A 19408-nucleotide genomic window follows, 5' to 3' on the forward strand; every position below is an offset into this window, starting at 1 on the left:
CAAACAGGTTTTCAGTGAGAAGATTTCACCTTTTTCCCATCACAAGCTCCTCCAGATTTCTTTGCTCCCTGGGAGCTCTTGGGGCTGCTCAGCTGGTTCCAGCCCTTTGTTGGCAGCAACTCCAGCCAATGCCTGGAATTGCATGTGTGGATTGGTAGGGAGCCCTCTCTTCCCCATTTTCCTCACTGGAACTGGTGCGCTTCCTCTTCATCTAGATCCTAGCTGTGTCTGAGCACTGTGGTCAGATGTAGAGAACAAACGTTTGGACACCAAGGGGGGAAAGTGGTGGCGGGGTGGTGGTGGTGGTGGTGTGATGAAGTGGGAGATTGGGATTGACATATATACACTAATGTGTATAAAATGGATAACTAAAAAGAACCTGCTGTATAAAAAAATAAATTAAATAACATTCAAAAATTTTAAAAAAAATAAATAAACCTTGACCTTTGGGGAAAAAAATGAAAAATAAGATCTAGCTGAAAATAAGTATGCATTTAGTTGCATATTCCATATTTCTTCTCTCAACATTGGTATGATACTTTGATGTGTAATCACCACGCTAAACTCAATGCTATGATCATTTATGCTGCCACATCCATGATTGCTGGACACTAAGCCAATCAGTCTGCTGTTGCTTCCTTGATATCTACAAATGGCCCTAATAGTTCGAAATTATAGTCAAGAAGTTTGGGGGTACTCTTGTTGCAATTGCCCTACTTAAACCCATAGTACCAAAGCTGCTTTGGGATCTTTTCCTGCGATATATTTTGCCTAATGGAACTGTGTCATGATAAACAAATGATGCTATTATTACTTTGTAGATTGTAGACATACCTCTATTGTTATATGAGGCTGGAAGAATGACCTTCCACCTCTTCCTATCAATGGTTAATAGGCACTGTAAGATTCTATAGGAAAAATTAGTGCAACTCTTTCCATAGCAATTGAAACACACGTCTCAAGAAGGGATCACCCATCTAGAGACTGTCATACAGAGTGAAGTAAGTCAGAAAGAGAAAAACAAATATCGTATATTAACGCATATATGTGGAACCTAGAAAAATGGTAGAGATGAACCGGTTTGCAGGGCAGAAATTGAGACACACATGTAGAGAACAAACATATGGACACCAAGGGGGGAAAGCAGCGGGTGGTGGTGGTGGTGGTGTGATGAATTGGGAGATTGGGATTGACATATATACACTAATATGTATAAAATGGATAACTAATAAGAACCTGCTGTATAAAAAATAAATAAAATTCAAAAATAAAAAAGAATTAGTTAGCATAGCTGGAAGGAGTTTATATTAACTGGAGTTTAAACCAATATATAACATATAATGTATGTGTGTGTGTATATAATATGCAAACATCTATGTGTATATGTACATATGCAAACAACTGAAAAATTCTTTAAAATCTTAAGTTGTTTTTATCAGCCCGATACTTACATACTGATAAAAAAAAAGAATGAAATAATGCCATTTGCAGCAACATCGATGGGCCTAGAGATTATCATACTGAGTGGAGTAAACCAGACAGAGAAGGATAAGTATCATATGATATCATTTATATGTGGAATCTTAAAAAAATGATACAAATGAACTTATTTACAAAACAGAAACAGACCCACAGACATAGAAAACCAATTTTTGGTTACCAAAGAGGAAAGGGCAGGGGAGACATAGAAAACAAATTTATGGTTACCAAAGAGGAAAGGGCAGGGGAGGGATAAATCAGGAATATGAGATTAACATATACACATTACTACATATAAAACAGATAACCAACAAGGCCCTACTGTATACCACAGAAAAATATACTTAATACTCTGTAATAACTTACAATGGAAAAGAATCTTAAAAGGAATGGATACATGTATATGTGTAACTGAATCACTTTACTGTACACCTGAAACTAATACAACACTGTAAACCAACTATACTCCAATATAAAATTAAATTTAAGAAAAGGATATGAAGTTTGTTGTAATCTGTTACAGCAGCAATAGGAAACTAATATAGTCACCAGCTGGTATGTGGCAGAACTGGAATTTTGCAGATAGGTCTGGTGGGCTCCAAAATCATTGCTCTTTCCATCACTATGGAGATGCGGTGCTTTTAAAGAAATGGTGGATGCGACAGTGGAAGGTAAAAAGCTGCAAGGAAGAGCTTAGGAGGGCTGATCCTGGGCTCTACCAAATAACCTCTTCCACATGGCCTGTTGTTTTTCATTTCAATAGTTATAAAGTTATTTGGATTTAAAAAATAATCTTTTCAAGTAATTGCTAGTACTTCTGGCTAGATCTAAAGATCACTGGTACTTTAGGATGGATTAATCTCAGTTTTTTATTATGTGGTGATAATAACTGCAATGAAGAAATTGAAGTTTTGATTGGGTGAGGGTGAAGCAAGTAATGTTGAAGTAATGGCAGCACTTCAGTTTACAGACAGGCCTGGGGGCTGGGGGAAGGGTGCTGACAATGAAAAGCTGGGGGCCATTCGAGGACAACAGGTACAATATGCCAAAGACGACTCAGCCTATTTCAAACTTCTCCACAGAGAGAACTGCCTGTCATGCCTGCCATGGAAGTTTTCAGATTTCTTAAATTGCATGAGATCCTATTTATACTAGCAATTTCACTTAAACCTTGTCCTCAAGAGCCTTGCCTTTCATACTTTACTCATAACTCATTTCCACAACTAGTGGTCACATCTATGAAAATGAAGCTGTTAAGCAAGTAGGGCTGGCTGGCCTGAGGTGAAATTTGTGAAAGAGGCAGCCTCACCTCTCTCATCTCTATTTGAATCTTAGCAAGGCCTTTAAAGCCTTCCCCAACTGGAAGGTTTCTGGCTTTTTGTTTAGTTTTTGTCTGGAAGGTTTTGAAACCTCACCTGGGATGTCACCATCACTGTACGTCCTTCTCAGAGGTTAGTCAAGGCGCCAATAGGAAAGGGAGGCTGGCCAGCTAAGTGGATACCTCAGTGATTTTACTATTATATTTCCATTTCTAATCCTATTTCAGTACCCTGAATAATCCCAAAGTTTGGGAGGGAAGTAAAACTTCGTTTTTCCTTACAAATAGGTTTAAAACCCTTTCCTTAACTTGAAGCAGTGTTTGGGTACGGGGATGCATTTTGGGTGGGATCCTCATACACACTGTATATGGCTCCCCAAAGGCAAGAAAAGCTCTTGCCTCCATTTAGCTCATTTGGGGTAGACAATCTATAAAGAACGTATTATAGACTATAAAGGAAAGGAGGACAATTATATTCCTTTGTTTCTCATCCGCACTAAAAGATCCAGCAGGTGAAGTCTGAAGGAAAATAGATTTCTTCCCTCCCACTCTTAGTGAATGTGTGGTGCTGCCTCCAATCCTGCCCCACTCTTGATTTAAAAAAAAAAACAAAATAAAACAGAACACAACACCTAAAAACACAGGGTAGTTTGGAACTGCTGGTAGAGGAGTTGGATGATTTAACAAAAGAGACACTGACAAAAAAAATCATTTTTTTTACAATACTATAATTATAAAGTTGAAGGCACATCCTTGGCAGATATATGTTCAATTACATGCTTATGGAAAAACAAACTACTGAATATCTTGACTATAGTAGATGATTATTGCACAACATCGTCCACTGTTGTTTTGGGTATCAAACAATCAATGTTCAACAATGGTTAGTTAAACACTTCTTTAACTAAAAGCATAAGTTTGAGACGCCTGGTTTTGGCTACAAAAGGCATTTACTATCAGTGCCATTAGAGAAGCTCTTTTAATTGAAGAACAAGAATTCATGCTTTTGTGCTTTATCTGGTTACTCATACCAGATAAACTTTCAGAAGGACTACAGAAAGTTAGCGTAAAAATAGCTAATAATTTGGCACGAATCTGCATTTTTTTATATTTGGTAAAATAATATTTTTAAAATAGAGAAAAGAAACAAAAATATCCAAAAGGAGTGATTCCAGGAATGTTTTTACCTTATTAAAACAACCAGTAACCAGATGCCTCAGCCAAAGAAAATAATAAAATAGAGTAAAATAAATACTAAGAAAAATAATTTTAAAGCAAGATCCATAAGTAGTGGAAAAAATTCTCAATGAACATACATTCTTGATTTTCAGCTGTGTACATAAAAGATACGCACACTTAAATGTTTGGAAACATCTTGCCTACAATGCTATTTAAGCATTTTGAACAAAGAATACATTCAATAAAAGAATAACTTTTAAAAATTTGAAGCACAATATAAAATTATTTGTTCACAAGGCATCAAATCTAACACCTAAAACGTTGATACTAAACTATGAAAAATAACATTTCTATTTTCACAACTGACAACCATACTTCTTTAGACTATAACACTAAACAGTTATGTTTTAACCGTTGAAATTTAAAAGGCATCTTTGGATATTTAAGATAAAAGGTGCCCCTTAGTTGAGTCTGAACCAGCACTGGATATTAAAACATCCTTGTTATCTTCAGACTGAGGGCGTGGTTGCTGAGTGAATACAAAAGAGTGACAAAGGAACAACAAATAAAGAACTTCAAATATTCTAATATCAAATTCAAATATAAATCCATTTTCCTTCTATATGGGTAATATATGTATATGTGTATTATATGAATAAACACAGATGCATACACACACATTTATAAAATTTGTTCTCACTAGTAACTAATTACTTAAAGCTAGTTACTAACTGAAAGCAGTGTTTTTGATCTCCTCCATATGTCTCTCTCCCAGTGACTACAGCTGCTCTATGAAGCTAATGGGAGTTCAGAATTGCAAGAGACTTGTGGTAGAGAATTCAAAGATGGCTATAGATATTTAAAGCAGGATTCTTTATAAACAGCATGTTTTCTGTTCCTGTACTAAGGGCTGAAATTACATCCTTGATTTTTCCCAGATTATATAGGCTGCTCTTCTCATTGCCCTATGACATGTGGATCCCTTGGCATGTGAGGCCAAGTGGACAACTCTAACACACACAGAATAATAAAAGTAGTAACTGGCTATGTTCAAGTGCTTCAGAGAGATAGAAGAGTGAAAGTGAGGGGAAGGGGGAGGGGGAGGAAGGGAGGGAGGGAGAGAGAGAGACACAGAGAAAAGTGTTTCTTTTTCAAAAGTCTATATTATACCTTTGCCATATTAGCTATTTCTTCTAGAAGAAACAAGTTGTGGTATGACGGGCCACTGGAATTAAAATAAAAAACAAATATTAAAATTCAAATTGAAAGCATGGAAGATGGCACAGGCATTGGTCTAAAAAAGAGCCTAGACCTACAAACTCATTCATATTTCATTAAAATTGGTTTGCTTTTCTAGATTAATAGCACCTTCATCAAGTTTCAGCTCTGTCTTTAAGATAGCTGAGATAAAAATGAAATCTTTTCCAAATCTGAAAAGTCAGCATGGAATTATGTTGTAAACTTTTTTGAGTGCCTATGAAAGAACAAGAGAAAAAGGAAGTTGGAAAGGAGGGAAGAACCCCATCCCCCACTCCCACCTGATTTTAGACTCTGCTCTGTAAAAGCGATTTTTGATATTTATCACTGACCTCAAGGGGAAATAAGAACTAACATTTACTGAGCACAAATCCTATGTGCTAGGAATTGTGCTAGCAGCTTTACATATGACAATGGGAATAGATGTTAGGAATTTACGTATGAGTTTTCTTCACTTACATATTCTGCATCTGAAATCCACCTTGCAGTTAACAAGTTAATTTAAATAGTGATACAAGTACCAGATCTCTGACCAGTGTATTAACTCCCAGGCACTCACAGGGGGATTTCTAAATTTATATGTTGATGAGAACAAGCCCGTGAATATGCCAACCACACTAACTAGCAAGTGCAAATGTTTTAAACTAGAGAAAAATATAGATTTAGCTAAAAGGTATCACAACCTAGGGAAATTCTCATTTCTGTATTACAATTTACTGTATTTCTTGGTAAAAGTGGCTTCGTGTAATAGCATTATTTTAAAGTCATTTTGAGAGATTATCTAAAACAATAAAAGACAATTAAAATCTATTAAATTATAAATATCAGCTAATGTCTTGCATTCTCTCCAGAAAAGGACAAATTTAGTGAATCCAGGTAATTTTATATGACCGGTACATGTTAAACATGGTAGTGTCAATCTTTGGAAAAAAATCAATTGTAGAAGTGGCTCAAAATCTTAAGTTTCTGAACTGAGGCTGATAGATGATACTAAGAACAACTTATAGCTGAACCCAGCAGGAGTGAACTGAAAGCTTGCACAGAGCTAGGGAGTCACTGAAGGAGGAATCTGATATATTTTTTACAACAATGGAAAGGTGGGAAGCAGGGAACCATATAGGTCCTGAAAGTCTTTTGAGCTACAAGATAAAGAAACAGACAAGTTACTGGAAAAGTTGTCAGTTATTTTTGTCAATGAGAAATCACCTACACTTAGCTCACTTGAAAGAACCTAATAAAAGAAAACACATTGGGGCATCTAAGAAAGCGACGGCTTTGTGACCACCTAGAGGGGTGGGATAGGGAGGGTGGGAGGGAGGGAGACGCAAGAGGGAAGAGATATGGGAACATATGTATATGTATAACTGATTCACTTTGTTATAAAGCAGAAACTAACACACCATTGTAAAGCAATTATACTCCAATAAAGCTGTAAAAAAAAAAAAAAAAAAAGAAAGCAACGGCAAAGACAAAGATGCAGGGAGAAGAAGGGGGAAAGAAAGCCTGTAATAAATAGGCCTGTCTATTTTTAAACAGTTTCTACTATTTTGCTTCTAAAACAGGATTCTTTATACAGTGCTTTGAAAGCCATTACTCCCCAATCTAGCAGGGAGGAGGGCTCGAGAATCTCCTCAAGATTATGCGCTCAAATCTTCAAATTTTCAATGATCTTTTCTTGAACTTTTTTTTTTTGGGTCAAATAAAAATTATCTATGACCTTAGCAGCAATTCAGTAATCTTCAGTTGTAGGACTTGTAAACCTCCCTGGTCTACCTTATCTGTTGCTAGTGAAAACAAAAAATACTGGAAATTCATTTTCAATAAAGCTAGGTTCCAAGCTGATGCCCTGAAAAAGATATTTTTGCCATTAGACAAATGCAATTTAAATAGATTCCCTAACATAAGAGCATGAGACCAACATAAAGCCCTGCAATATTTTAAAAAGCTAAGGTGACCATGAATGCTGTGTCAGTGCAGAACAACATCATCTAGCAGCACTCTCTGTGGCCTGTTACAACGCACTGTCGTCATCTTCCCTGCAGTCTCCCACCAGGAGTGAGTGCTTGTCAGGTTCACTAGTACCAACACTGTTCAGTGATCGTTTATCAGACAGCAGTGAGTTTATGGAGGCTCTGCTGTAATTAACAATCCGGTCCAGCAAACCCAGTTTAGGAGAATTTCTTGAGGTATCATCTATTCCAACATGAACACTTATTTCTGAAGGACTTTTCTGTCCCATCTGGCCTCGGGCATGTAGTTCATAATTCTCATAAGTTGGTTTCCTGTAACTGAAAAGATGCAAAAGTATACTAGTTTGAAATAATCAAACGCGAACTATCCGCTTGTTACATTCAAAAATGAAAAGAGATTAACCTGGTTTGAAATGTATAAAGGTGGTCAAAAGGAGTTGTGTGAGGTCACATGATCAGAAATCCTACTTCTGAGAGCCAGTGTACTAGATTTTACCCCACTCAGTGCTTGTGGTTGCTCTGTATATACTACATAAGGTGATAATTATGTAGTTAACATTTATTATTAAGAACAGTTTGGGCTTATCATTGACCAATACAAGAATAAAACCTAGCAAGACTGACTGTGGGTGAGAAGCGTGAGCGAGCTATCATACTTACAGTTTAAGGAGGAGTGAAGAAAGTACTACTGAAACAGATGAAGCAGCCATTGCAGCAGATCCCATCCAGGGCTGCAAAACCAAACCAATGGGCATAAAAACTCCTAGAAAACAATTTTGGATTAGTTAGACCAAACAGTACTAAACAGATTACCACTGTGTTCCTAATACATATATACAAATAATTTCCTTCTTTGATATTTATTCAGCAATTTATCCTCCTGTTGGTAGAGATTTATGTCATTGCCAATTTTTCACTAATAGAGTGTTGCTGTGAACATTCTTGTACATGCCGCCCTGTGCATGTGCTTGAGAATTTCCCTAGGGTATATACCTAGAGGTGAAACAGCTAGATTATAACATAGGCACACCTTCAACTTTAGGTAGATATTTCTCAGTTGCTCTCCAAAGTGGCTGTACCAGATCACAAACCCTCCAATAGTGTATGAGAGTTCATATTCTACAAACTCATCCACACTTGGTTTTGACAGACATTTTAAAATTTGTGCATATGATGGGGATGAGACAGACTTACTGTACTTGTAATTTTTATGTGTTTATCTGTATTTTTTCTACTTTTTATACAGTGACCGTATATTACTTGTATAATTTTTTAAAAATAACTTGCTCCATGAATTAATCTCTCTGGACTTTGTTCTTTTACTCTTTGTCTCTCCATCTGTGTGTCCCTGTTGATAAGCAGTTTTGTAATTGTTCTCATGTTATCTCATGTCCTTCTTTGGCTCTAAAACCAGAGAGAACAAGAAGAAAGTGATAACTATTTTTCTTATGTTATTACTAATACTAACATCTACCAAGCCCCTAAGTAATGGGGATGATCGGATGCTTATTAAATAATTCTAAACTGCCTTTTCTTGGTCGTATTCCTTTGTTCAATTTCTCTCTCTGTCTTTCTCACATCTGGTTCCCAAACTTTAAAAAAAACTGTTGGCTATTAGAACATTAAGAAAATTCTCTGCATGCTATAATTACAACAATGAAACAAGACAAAAACCAATACAGACTAAATAAGATCAGAAAGATGTATACTAAAATACCAACAGTAGTTGTATTCGGGTAGTGAGATTAAAGCTAAATTTATTCTCTTCAGCAAAAACTAAATGAGTAAGCAAATAAGTACGTACGTGTGTGAGAGTATATGGAGAAAAAGATGAAGCAATGTGGCAAAATATTATTAACTGGTGAATTTCGGTGAAGGGCATTTTGTTTTATTGTATCATTTTTCTCCTTGTTTATGTACATTTGAAAATTTCAAAATACAAAGTTGAAGGTAAAAATAAGGTAAAAATAAAATAAACCTATCAGAAGGCTTATACATTCTAGGCCATAATGAACATGCTGAAAATTTAAATTATTGATTTTAATATTACCTCTCACCATACCAGCAGGCTACATACAAAACTGAGCTCAAAACTAATAATAAGAAGACTAAAACTTCCAATACGGTAGGCCTCTAATGACTTCATGAAAAAAGCAATACAAGTTAACTGTCACATACCAGCAGCTATGGGAATTCCAATCAGATTATAAATTAGAGCAAAGACAAAATTTATCCGAATCCTCTTGACTGTCTTCCTTGATAAATCAATACTTGCCACTACATCCAGAAGATCATTCTGAGAACAGAAATATTTGTGATATTAGCAAGAGACTGTAACTTGACCAGTAACTTGTATTTGATACTGTGTATACCGAAGATGATGTGTACCTTACGGTAATATGTGAATTAACTACAAATCTGAGATATTGCTAAAAATTTGAGGCTGTCTTGGAAGGGGGTTTTCAGGAATTTTTCTCAGGGTTCTGAAAATACTTTTAGGGTTGTATGCTGGTACAGGGACTAAATCCCACTAAAATAACCTCAGCAAGTATTTGTTGAAGATAAGAGTATCATACGTATATTCCCAAATCTAATGCTTCACTTTAGAAGCTTGTCATTCTCATTTGCTTCGCTGAAATGAGAAAGTCTGGAAGTAATTACTAAGACTTCTCATACTTCCATCTTGAACTCTCCCAGTCTCAATGGCTAGGAGCATGGGAATTCGAAGGGCACAATCATTTTGTTCAATATACGACACTATCCCTGACCATGTAGAGCAGTCTCACACTCCTCAAAGGTCAGACCATAGGACTTACCCGTATCAAAACCACATCGGCTGCTTCAATGGCTACATCTGTGCCTGTGCCAATGGCAATTCCAACATTAGCCATCGCCAGAGCTGGGGAGTCATTGATTCCATCTCCTACCATTGCTACCCGGTTCCCCTCCTCTTGGAGTTGCTTCACCTTAGCAACCTTGTGGGAAGGTAGAACTTCAGCAAACACCTTAGTAATGCCAACCTACATGGGCAAAAATAAACTCCATTCATTTCAAGAAATATTACTGAGTACCTGAAATATAACTCGGCAATGATGAGCCATCAGTTTCCACCTACCAAATGTCCAAATTGTAAGAGACTAATAATATCCAGGGATAGTAAGGATATGGGGAAATGAGCTCTCTTATATACTGTTGGTGGGTGTGCAAGTTGGTACTGTCTTTTTGGAGGGTACTTGGCAGCATCTATCAAAGTGTGCATGTCATTTGGTTCAGCAATTCCACCCCTAGCTATATTTTGGACATACCTGTACATGTATAAAAATAAGTATGTCCAAGGATGTATATTACTGCCTTATTTGTAAAACAAAATTTTCAAAACCACATAAATTATTTTTTTTATTAGAGGAATGGTTAAGTACATTGTGACGCATCTGTACTATGGAATTCAATGCAATGATGTAGAAAGAATGAAATAAGTTTATATGTTCAGACATGGACAAAGCTCCAAGGCATATATATTGCTATCTGAAAGAAAGCAAACTGCTGAACAAGTTGTACAAAAATGATCCAATTTATGTTCAAAGTACCAGAACTATACATCTGTATATGAACATATAACCATATGAAAAAGTGTAAGGGGGTAGGGCTGGACAGGGAGGCTTGGGAAAATGGTGACTTAAACGTTCTACTTTACAGCCTTCTGTATTTTTTATACAAGAATGTATTTATATATTATCTTTATTATTTAATAGAAGACGGGAGAAGGCATTGCAAAATAGAAAAGCCTAATATGAGAAAAGTTTTAGAGGGAAGGCAAATGTGGGGGTGAGTAGCAGAAGAATGCTATGGAAGATGGTTCTATCAGTGGTATCCAGGATGGACTAGAGAGGAACGTGCGTGGAGCTACTGCTGTACTTTAGGCATGAGAGGATGAGAGCCTGGCTTAGGCTGGCAGCACCGGTGGAGACTATCAGCAACATTTCAAAGGAAGCATCAACAGAAACTGTGTACAATGTCACTCAAGCATCCCATGAACTAAGCAAATAGCTTTTTACTTATAACAGTTCCAGACAAAACCCAAAGTCCTTCCTGCATAGTATGCCAATTTTTCTTTAAGGAACCAGATATGGCTACTCAGGGATAATGAAAATAATAGTTAAATTACTTCTTTAGCAGCTGAAGGCAAGAAAGGAAATGTATGTGAAGAATGAGAAGTTACCACATACTCCCACCCCAACAACTAAGTAAACCCATTACCTGAGAAGCAATAGATCTAGCTGTTTTACTGTTGTCTCCAGTCATCAGAACTACTTCTAAGCCCATAGATTTCAGAATATGGACTGCCAATTCTGCTTCAGGCTTCACTGTATCAGCAATAGCTACCAAGCCGCACAGCTCATCTAATATAGGAGCACCAGAAGATAGAATTTGGAATATGGTGAAAGCAGAATAATATTCTGACTTAAAATTTCAGAAAGAAATGAATTTTGTTAAGTGAAGTTGTTCAGGACTTGGCTTAACTCAAAATATCTCCAAGACCACATAGACTTTATACCACAAACCCTGCAACAAGCCTCCATACTTGGTTGTGAAAATTTCAGAGTGAGGTAGGGCTTACTAATGAAGGTAATGATAGGAAACTGAAGAGACTTTACTGGATACTAAAATACTTATTTTCTTTCTTTAGAGAAGTATTGGCCAATAGCCCCAAACACTTTAGCTAATTTAAAGGCAAATGAAACTGAAAACTCATACTTCACCCTTTTTAAGGTGAAGGGGTGGATGGAAACAAAACTGGCATTTTATACTGGGAAAAAATCACTACAAGTAGCTATTTTAAAAACAAAAATAAATGGTATTTTCTGCTTCTTCCTGGGCCTAAAAAGGCCATAGTAAGATAATGCCTTCATACTTAGCAAGGATTATAAATGTTGACTAATTAATCTCACAGCTAGAAATGTACCCTAAGAAATAATTTAACAAAATACCTAAAACCTCAAAGATGTTTACTGTGGTGTTACTTACAACAATAAAATATTAGGAGTAGCTTAAATTTCCAACAGGGGAATGATTAAGTTAGTCATAGTGTATAAGTATGACAAATGGTGCCACATTAAACTACGATTGGAAATATTTACTATTAAATAAAATAAGACAAAATAAAACAGTATGTGTACAAGGAATTTTAAATTTTTATTCAACTTTGAGGTAAAATTTACATACAATAAAATGCACCCATTTATAAACAGTATATGTACTAATATTGTAATTCTGTGTGATGTGTATGAATATATATCCAGAAATGTCAATTAAAACTGACATTGTGTTTAGATGATGAGATTATGAATATTCTTTTACTTTGCTATAATGTTATTTTTAGGTTTAAAAAAAAATCCTTGATTAGCTTTTTTTAAAACCACAGGCTACGGAGGAAAATAACAAAGCCAGGCAAATGCAAGAGAATTTTAAATTAATCAGTAACAATTATGTATTGCTGACATTTTTACTTTGCATTCAGGCTGCTTTTGAATAACCCTCATAGTTCAGATGTCTCTCAAAAATACACAGAAAACAAGTGAAATCATGACACTGAGTCATAGTGTACTTAAGGAAAACCTTACCATCAACTGCTACCAATACAGCAGTCCGACCTTTTCTCTCATGTTCAGTCATGGAATCGTTTACATCGTTATTAATGACAAGACCATTTCTAATCATCCACTCCCGGTTACCAATAAGAACTTTGTACTGCTGAGCATTAAGAGCATCTGAAGAAAGTACAGAAATGACATTTAGTGAACTTGTTTAATATTTATAACAACCCTTTAGGGACAGTCTTCCTCTCTAATCTTGCACAGTCACTACGTTGGTTTTTTGGTAGAAAACAGCCTACAACAGTGATTTCCAAATGTTCAAGGAACATACTCTGCTCTTCCATGCCTCTGGGCCTTTGCACATGAGGAGTGAGGACCACCTGGAGGTCCTCATCCCCCCTCTTCAAATACCAAACTGCATCATATATATTCTTTAAGAGCCATTTCAAACGTTACTTTCTTGGTGACGCTTTCCATGTGACCCTTCCTTATGATCTTCCATAGGAACTGAATTAAATTAAAAATATTTATTGTGCATCAGTACAACCATCAGTGTTGGACAAGAACACACAACCATACTGATGTCTCATTTTAAACGTGTGACCACTAACTTTAAGTGGGCCCTTAGTGATGCCTGGCTATTCTACTACATTTCCCTAGTCCATTCATTCTCCATTCCTTCTAGATGGCTACTTTATACCTTCTCTTCTCCCATTCTCATACCAGATAATGACTCTGCTTCTTACTTCAGGAAGAAAATAAAAGCAATCAGAAGAGAACTTCCACAAGCTCTTATTGCCACATCTATCCAACTGCCTGTGCCTGTGTACATACTGATCTAGCCTCTCTTCTGTTATTATAAATGGCCCCTACTCCTATTTAAGGGCAACTTCTCCACTTGTGTACTAGATCCCCCTCCTTTGCCTATTTTATATTTATTTATTCGGCTGTGCCGGGTCTTAGTTGCAGCACACAGGATCTTCGTTGCAGCACGCAGAATCTTTAGTTGCAGCATGCGGGATCTAGTTCCCTGACCAGGGATCGAGCCCAGGCCCCCTGCATCGGGAGTGCGGAGTCTTAACCACTGGCCCACCAGGGAAGTCCCCCTTTGCCTATTTTAGAACGTCTCTCCAACAATTCTCCCCTCTCTCTCTTGCATAATCATATTTTCTACTTCTGCTGTACATAGTCCTATCTTTAAAAAAGAAAATGAAACAACCCTCTCTTGATCTCATTTACCTCTCTAGCTACTACCCCATTTCTCTGCTTCTGTTCATAGCAAAACTTCTCAAAAGTGTTGTCTCTATCGGCTGCCCTCCAATTCATACCTTCCCATTCTCTTGTGAACCCACTCAAATACAGCTTTTGTCTCTGTTACTCCAAAGAATTGTTCATACAGTACACCAGTGATCATTAATAAATCTAATGGGTAATTCTTCATCCTCATCTTACTTGCCCTATTAGTAGCATTTTAACACAGTTGATCATTCCCGCCTTGAAATACTTTCTTCATTTGGCTTCTAGATCACCACATTCTTATGAGCTACCTCCTCACTCACCACTTCTTCTGTCTTCTTTGCTGATCCTTCCTCATCTCCCTGACCTCTTAATTTGTAGTGTTGCAGGGCTCAGTCCTTAAACCTCTTCAGGTTTAATCTCATTCCCCCTCTATCTACTCTCACTCCTTGATGATGTTTTTTCTTTTGGCCACACCTCGTGGCTTGTGGTAGCTTAGTTCCTCGACCAGGGATGGAACCCAGGCCCATGGCAGTGAAAGCGCCAAGCCCTAACCACTGGACCACAAGGGAATTCCCAACTCCTTGATGATTTTATCCAGTCTCATGGCTTTAAATACCATCTATATCAGCGCTGTCCAACAGAACTTTCTGTGATGATGGAAATGTTGTACATCTGCTCTGTTTAATACAGTAGCCACTAACAACATGAGGCTATTGAGCACTGAAATGTGACTAGTATGGCTGAAGGGCTGAATTTTAAATTAAATTAAATTTTAATTAATTTAAATTTAAATAGTCACACGTAACTAGTGGCTACCATATTGGCCAGCACAGATCTATAAGTGGATGACTCCCAAGTCTACATCTCCAACCCAGTTTGTTTCCTTGGAACTCCAGACTTGTGCAGCCACCTGCCTCCTTGATAGTTCCATTTATACGACATCTCCACTTGAATACCTAACAGGCACTCAAACTTAACATATCAAAAACTGATCTCTTGATCACTTTTCCTCAATATTGCCCCTCCTGTGATCTTCTCCATCTTGTTTAAATGGTAACTCCATCCTTCTAAATTGCTTAGGCCACAAACTTTGGCCTAATTCCCCATTTCCAATCTGTGAGATCTGTCAGCCAGCTCACATCCAGGGGAATTCCCTGGTGGTCCAGTGGTTAGGACTCCAAGCTTCTGTTGCAGGGAGCACGGGTTCGATTCCTGGTCAGGGACTAAAATCCCACAAGACATGTCACGCAGCCAAAAAAAAAAAAAAGATATGTCCAGAATTTGACCACTTCTTAATGGCTTCTACTGTTATTATACTGGTCCAAGCCACCATTATCTTTCACCTGGATTATGGCAATAGCCCACTAACTTATCTCCCTGCTTCTGCCCTTCCCCCTACCCCCTGCAACAGTGTATTTTTCCCAGAGCAGCCCAAATAATACTTTTTAAACATTAAGTCAGGTTCTGTCATTCCTATGCTCAAAACTCTCCAACGGCTTTCCATCTCAGGGTAAACACCAAAGTCCTTTCAATGTCCTTACCTCATCCCTTACGTCCTTCCCATTCATTTACTCTGTTCTGGCCACTTTGTTCCTTAAACTAGTCAAGCACACTCCTGACTCAAGGCTTTTGTACTTAACATTCCTCCTTCCTGGAATGCTCTCATCACAGATATTCACATAACTTTTTCCCTCCCCCTCCTCAGGTTTCTGCTCAAACACCATCTTCTCAATGAGGCCTACCCTGACCAGCCTATATCAACAGGACCTGCTACTCCCAGCATTCCTTATATCTCTTGCCCTTCTTCATTTTCTTCACAGCACTATCTCCATCAGACAGACTATATTTGCTTATTTATTTGCTCACTGTCTTGTGTTCTCCCACCAGGAATGTAAACTCCATGACATAGGGACTTCGTCTATTCTGCTCACTGCTCATTCTTTAGTGTCTTGAACAGTGCTTAATAAAACCTGTCAGGTGAATGAAATTACTGTGTGTCAGTGTGCTTGATACTGTGAGTTCACAGACAGATAATAAAAAAATCACAGTTTAGTAGAAACAGGCAGGCAAATAAAGAATTCTCATGCAGCGTGCCTAGCACATCTAGAGATTAAGTACAGTTATGACTAAAAAAGAAGAGCAAATATCTCTGCCTATGTATGTCAGTCAGTGAAGGCTTCACTAAAGAGAGATGTGAGCTAAGTCTTCAAAGATGAGAAAATAGCAAATGAGGTGATCTAATGAGCATGAAATGACACGATGTAAGGAGAAACTCTAAGTAGTTCCATATGGACAAAACACAGTGTACGTGGGTGACAGTGGAAAAAGACAAGATGGGTGGTGCAGGCAGGCAGGAGATGTATCATGGGGAACAGATCTTGAACAAAATCCACAGAGACTGGACTCTGTCCTGTCGGAGATGGAGAGCCTGTAAAGCCAGGGTCCTTAACAGATTTCCATGGAGGGGCTTTTGGATACATACAAACGTCCAAAACAGAAGTTTTCTGAGTGGTGGGCATAGCTTTTACCACCTTCCTCCAAAGGTTCATGATTCAAAAATAGGTTATAAACCACTGCAATAAAAGCTATTAGTCAGAAAGTGATATACTCAGGTTTGCATGTTAGAAAAATTACTCAAGCACAGATGGGTAGGGGGGTTCCTGGCACACTTAGGTATGTATAGCATGTTTTTGGTCAGATGGATAGACCAACAGGAAACTCGGGAAACTGGCCTTGGCTGCAGATATGGATTTTAGAGGAGCAGTGGAAACCTACAGGTGGTAGAATAAGTGATAAGCATGAACAAGACTGTACAGAGAGGACTTCCCTGGTGGCGCAGTGGTTGGGAATCTGCCTGCCAATGCAGGGGACATGGGTTCGAGCCGTGGTCCGGGAAGATCCCACAGGCCATGGAGCAACTAAGCCCGTGCGCCATAACTACTGAGCCTGCCCTCTGGAGCCCGCGAGCCACAACTACTGAAGCTCACATGCCTAGAGCCCGTGCTCTGCAGCAAAGAGAAGCCACCGCAATGAGAAGCCTGTGTACCACAACAAAGAGTAGCCCCCTGTTGCTGCAACTAGAGAAAGCCAGTGCACAGCAACGAAGACCCAACACAGCCAAAAAATAAACAAAATTTTTAAAAAAAGACTGTACAGAGAGAGTATGTAAAATGAACAAAAGACAAAGAACAAAACTCTGAGGACACCCAACATGTGAGAGCCAGGAGAAAAGAGGAATCAGAAGAGGATTAGAAAGAACAGCCAGGTAGGTGAGAGGAGAATCTAGAGAAAGCAGGGTCACGGAATCAAGGGAGAAAAACATTTTAGGAAAGAAGAAATGGTCAACATTGTCAAATGCCTTAGCGAGGTCATACAGCAATGAAGACTGAAAAGTGACCACTGGAGGGCTTCCCTGGTGGCGCAGTGGTTGAGAGTCCACCTGCCGATGCAGGGGACACGGGTTCATGCCCCAGTCCGGGAAGATCCCACATGCCGCGGAGCAGCTAGGCTCATGAGCCACCGTTGAGCCTGCGCGTCCGGAGCCTGTGCTCCGCAACAGGAGAGGCCAGAACAGTGAAAGGCCCACTTATCGCAAAAAAAAAAAAAAAAAAAAAGACCACTGGAGAGGGGACTAAATGAGATCACCAGTAGACTTAAAACAGTTTCACTAGTATGGATGGGGCAGAAGCCAAACTGTGCAGTGAAGAAGTGAATTCAGCCAGCCTAGACTACTCTTTCTAGAAGCCTGGATATTAAGGAAAAGAAAGGTAGGATAAAATCTAGATGGGAATACAGTGATTTTGATGGAAGAAATGTTTATATGTTTAGGAGAAGGAGCTACGACAGTGTGTTGGAAAAAAAAGAAACAAGGGGACATAACAGAGCATGAGGTTCCTGAGGAATCAAGAGAGGGTGGGATCTAGGGCAAAGATGAGGGGATTCATTAGGCAAGATGAGGGATACTTCTTTCCCTGAAAAAGGAAACATTCTGAGCAAAAAAACCTGAAAGAACACATGTCTGAGAACCTTAAATTTCTGTGTGAAAAATAAGCAGGACAATTTACTTAGGGAACTAGGGGGAAGGCCACAGGAGCTTGTGAAGGATACAAAAGGTTTGGAGCAGCTGTGGTGAGAAATAAAAGAAAGAAAGCTGAACTAAAAGATGGAAGATCAGCTAAGGCTAGACTTTATCACCCTCTACTGTAATCAAGGAGCACAGCTGAAAAATGTTCTTGAGTAACTGAGTAAAATAATTAGAAGGCCTACAGTGAAACTGATTTACGAAAATGAAACCATGACACCAATCTTGTTTCTTATATAACAGTTCAGATTATAAAGTTAGACATCTGTTAATAACTGTCCCATAATTGGTACTACAAAGAAAATTAGCTTACTTGAGAGCTGGGCATCAATAATCATGGAAGATGAAGTTGATGACTGTTCATTACTTGTATCTATTTGAACCAGGGATGCATTTTTAATATTATTTTCCTCTATCTTCCAGTTATCCTTGTGTAGCAAGCCTTCGATATTGGTGACTTTACAGCTAATACCACAGCCTGGCACAACCTGGAAATCTATGCAGGTACCCAAGGTTTCAGTGTCCAGCTCCTAACGGATAGAAACAGAAGGATTTCCTCTGCTGTTCTAATAATCCAAGGTCCTCATTAGCAAGATCAAAGATTACTGCTGGTTAATTCTAAATGTTTAGACACAATCTACATGCCTGGTTAATTCTGAATGTTTAGAATAAAACTATCACTTATCATTGCCTATTTGACAGTGGGTTTTTGATAAGGACGAAGGAACAGAGCATTGCGTATAATGTTCAAAGTTAGAGGAGAACCTCACAATACTTATTTTAAACCCCACTTTATAAGATTTATACCAACTTTAAGGAAAGAAAATGTGGAAGGTTTATCAATTTTCTCTGTCCTTTCCAGTAGAGAATTACAAGTTACATATTTAATTCTATTTTCAAGTCAGATTTTCTATTCGGTACAGGGAAAAGGGTAACAAAGAACAGGGCCTTCAGTTACCAGAGGGTCTCTCTAGTATGATTCTGTGTCCTTAGTGAGCCAAAGAATTCTGGTGACCATCACTGTTTCCTGTCTCTTTATATCTTCATCCTCTCTGTTATTTGATTTGGGTGTAAAGAAGCCAGGTCAGTAATAGTTAATAGGTAAAAAGGAAAGAACAAATAAAGAAATGGCAACACCAATGGTGAAACTGCCATGTTCTAACTGAAAAACTATGTGAGATAATTTACAAAGAACTTATACAAATCAATGAGAAAAAGGTAAACAATCTTATGAAAAAATAGGCAAAGGATACAAGCAAACAGGGTATAGAAAAAGAAATTCAAATGGCCA

At 38.0% G+C, this 19408-nt stretch overlaps 1 protein-coding gene across 2 annotated transcripts in view; it reads right to left on the minus strand.

The window, feature by feature from the left end:
• Positions 1–3505: 3505 nt before the first annotated feature.
• The window catches only part of ATP7A (ATPase copper transporting alpha), a 142729-nt gene continuing 126826 nt past the window's right edge, over positions 3506–19408 (minus strand). For both annotated transcript variants that reach the window (XM_019932185.3, XM_073799313.1), the window contains 7 exons: positions 18431–18647; positions 12825–12971; positions 11461–11603; positions 10020–10223; positions 9382–9499; positions 7864–7966; positions 3506–7521 (listed from right to left, as the gene is read on the minus strand). In XM_019932185.3, the coding sequence (XP_019787744.1) occupies positions 7245–7521; positions 7864–7966; positions 9382–9499; positions 10020–10223; positions 11461–11603; positions 12825–12971; positions 18431–18647 (1209 nt within the window). In that variant the 3' untranslated portion in view covers positions 3506–7244. The remainder of the gene's footprint in view (positions 7522–7863; positions 7967–9381; positions 9500–10019; positions 10224–11460; positions 11604–12824; positions 12972–18430; positions 18648–19408) is intronic.

The sequence above is a fragment of the Tursiops truncatus genome, chromosome X (genome assembly GCF_011762595.2).
Source record: "Tursiops truncatus isolate mTurTru1 chromosome X, mTurTru1.mat.Y, whole genome shotgun sequence".
Classification (NCBI taxonomy): domain Eukaryota; kingdom Metazoa; phylum Chordata; class Mammalia; order Artiodactyla; family Delphinidae; genus Tursiops; species Tursiops truncatus.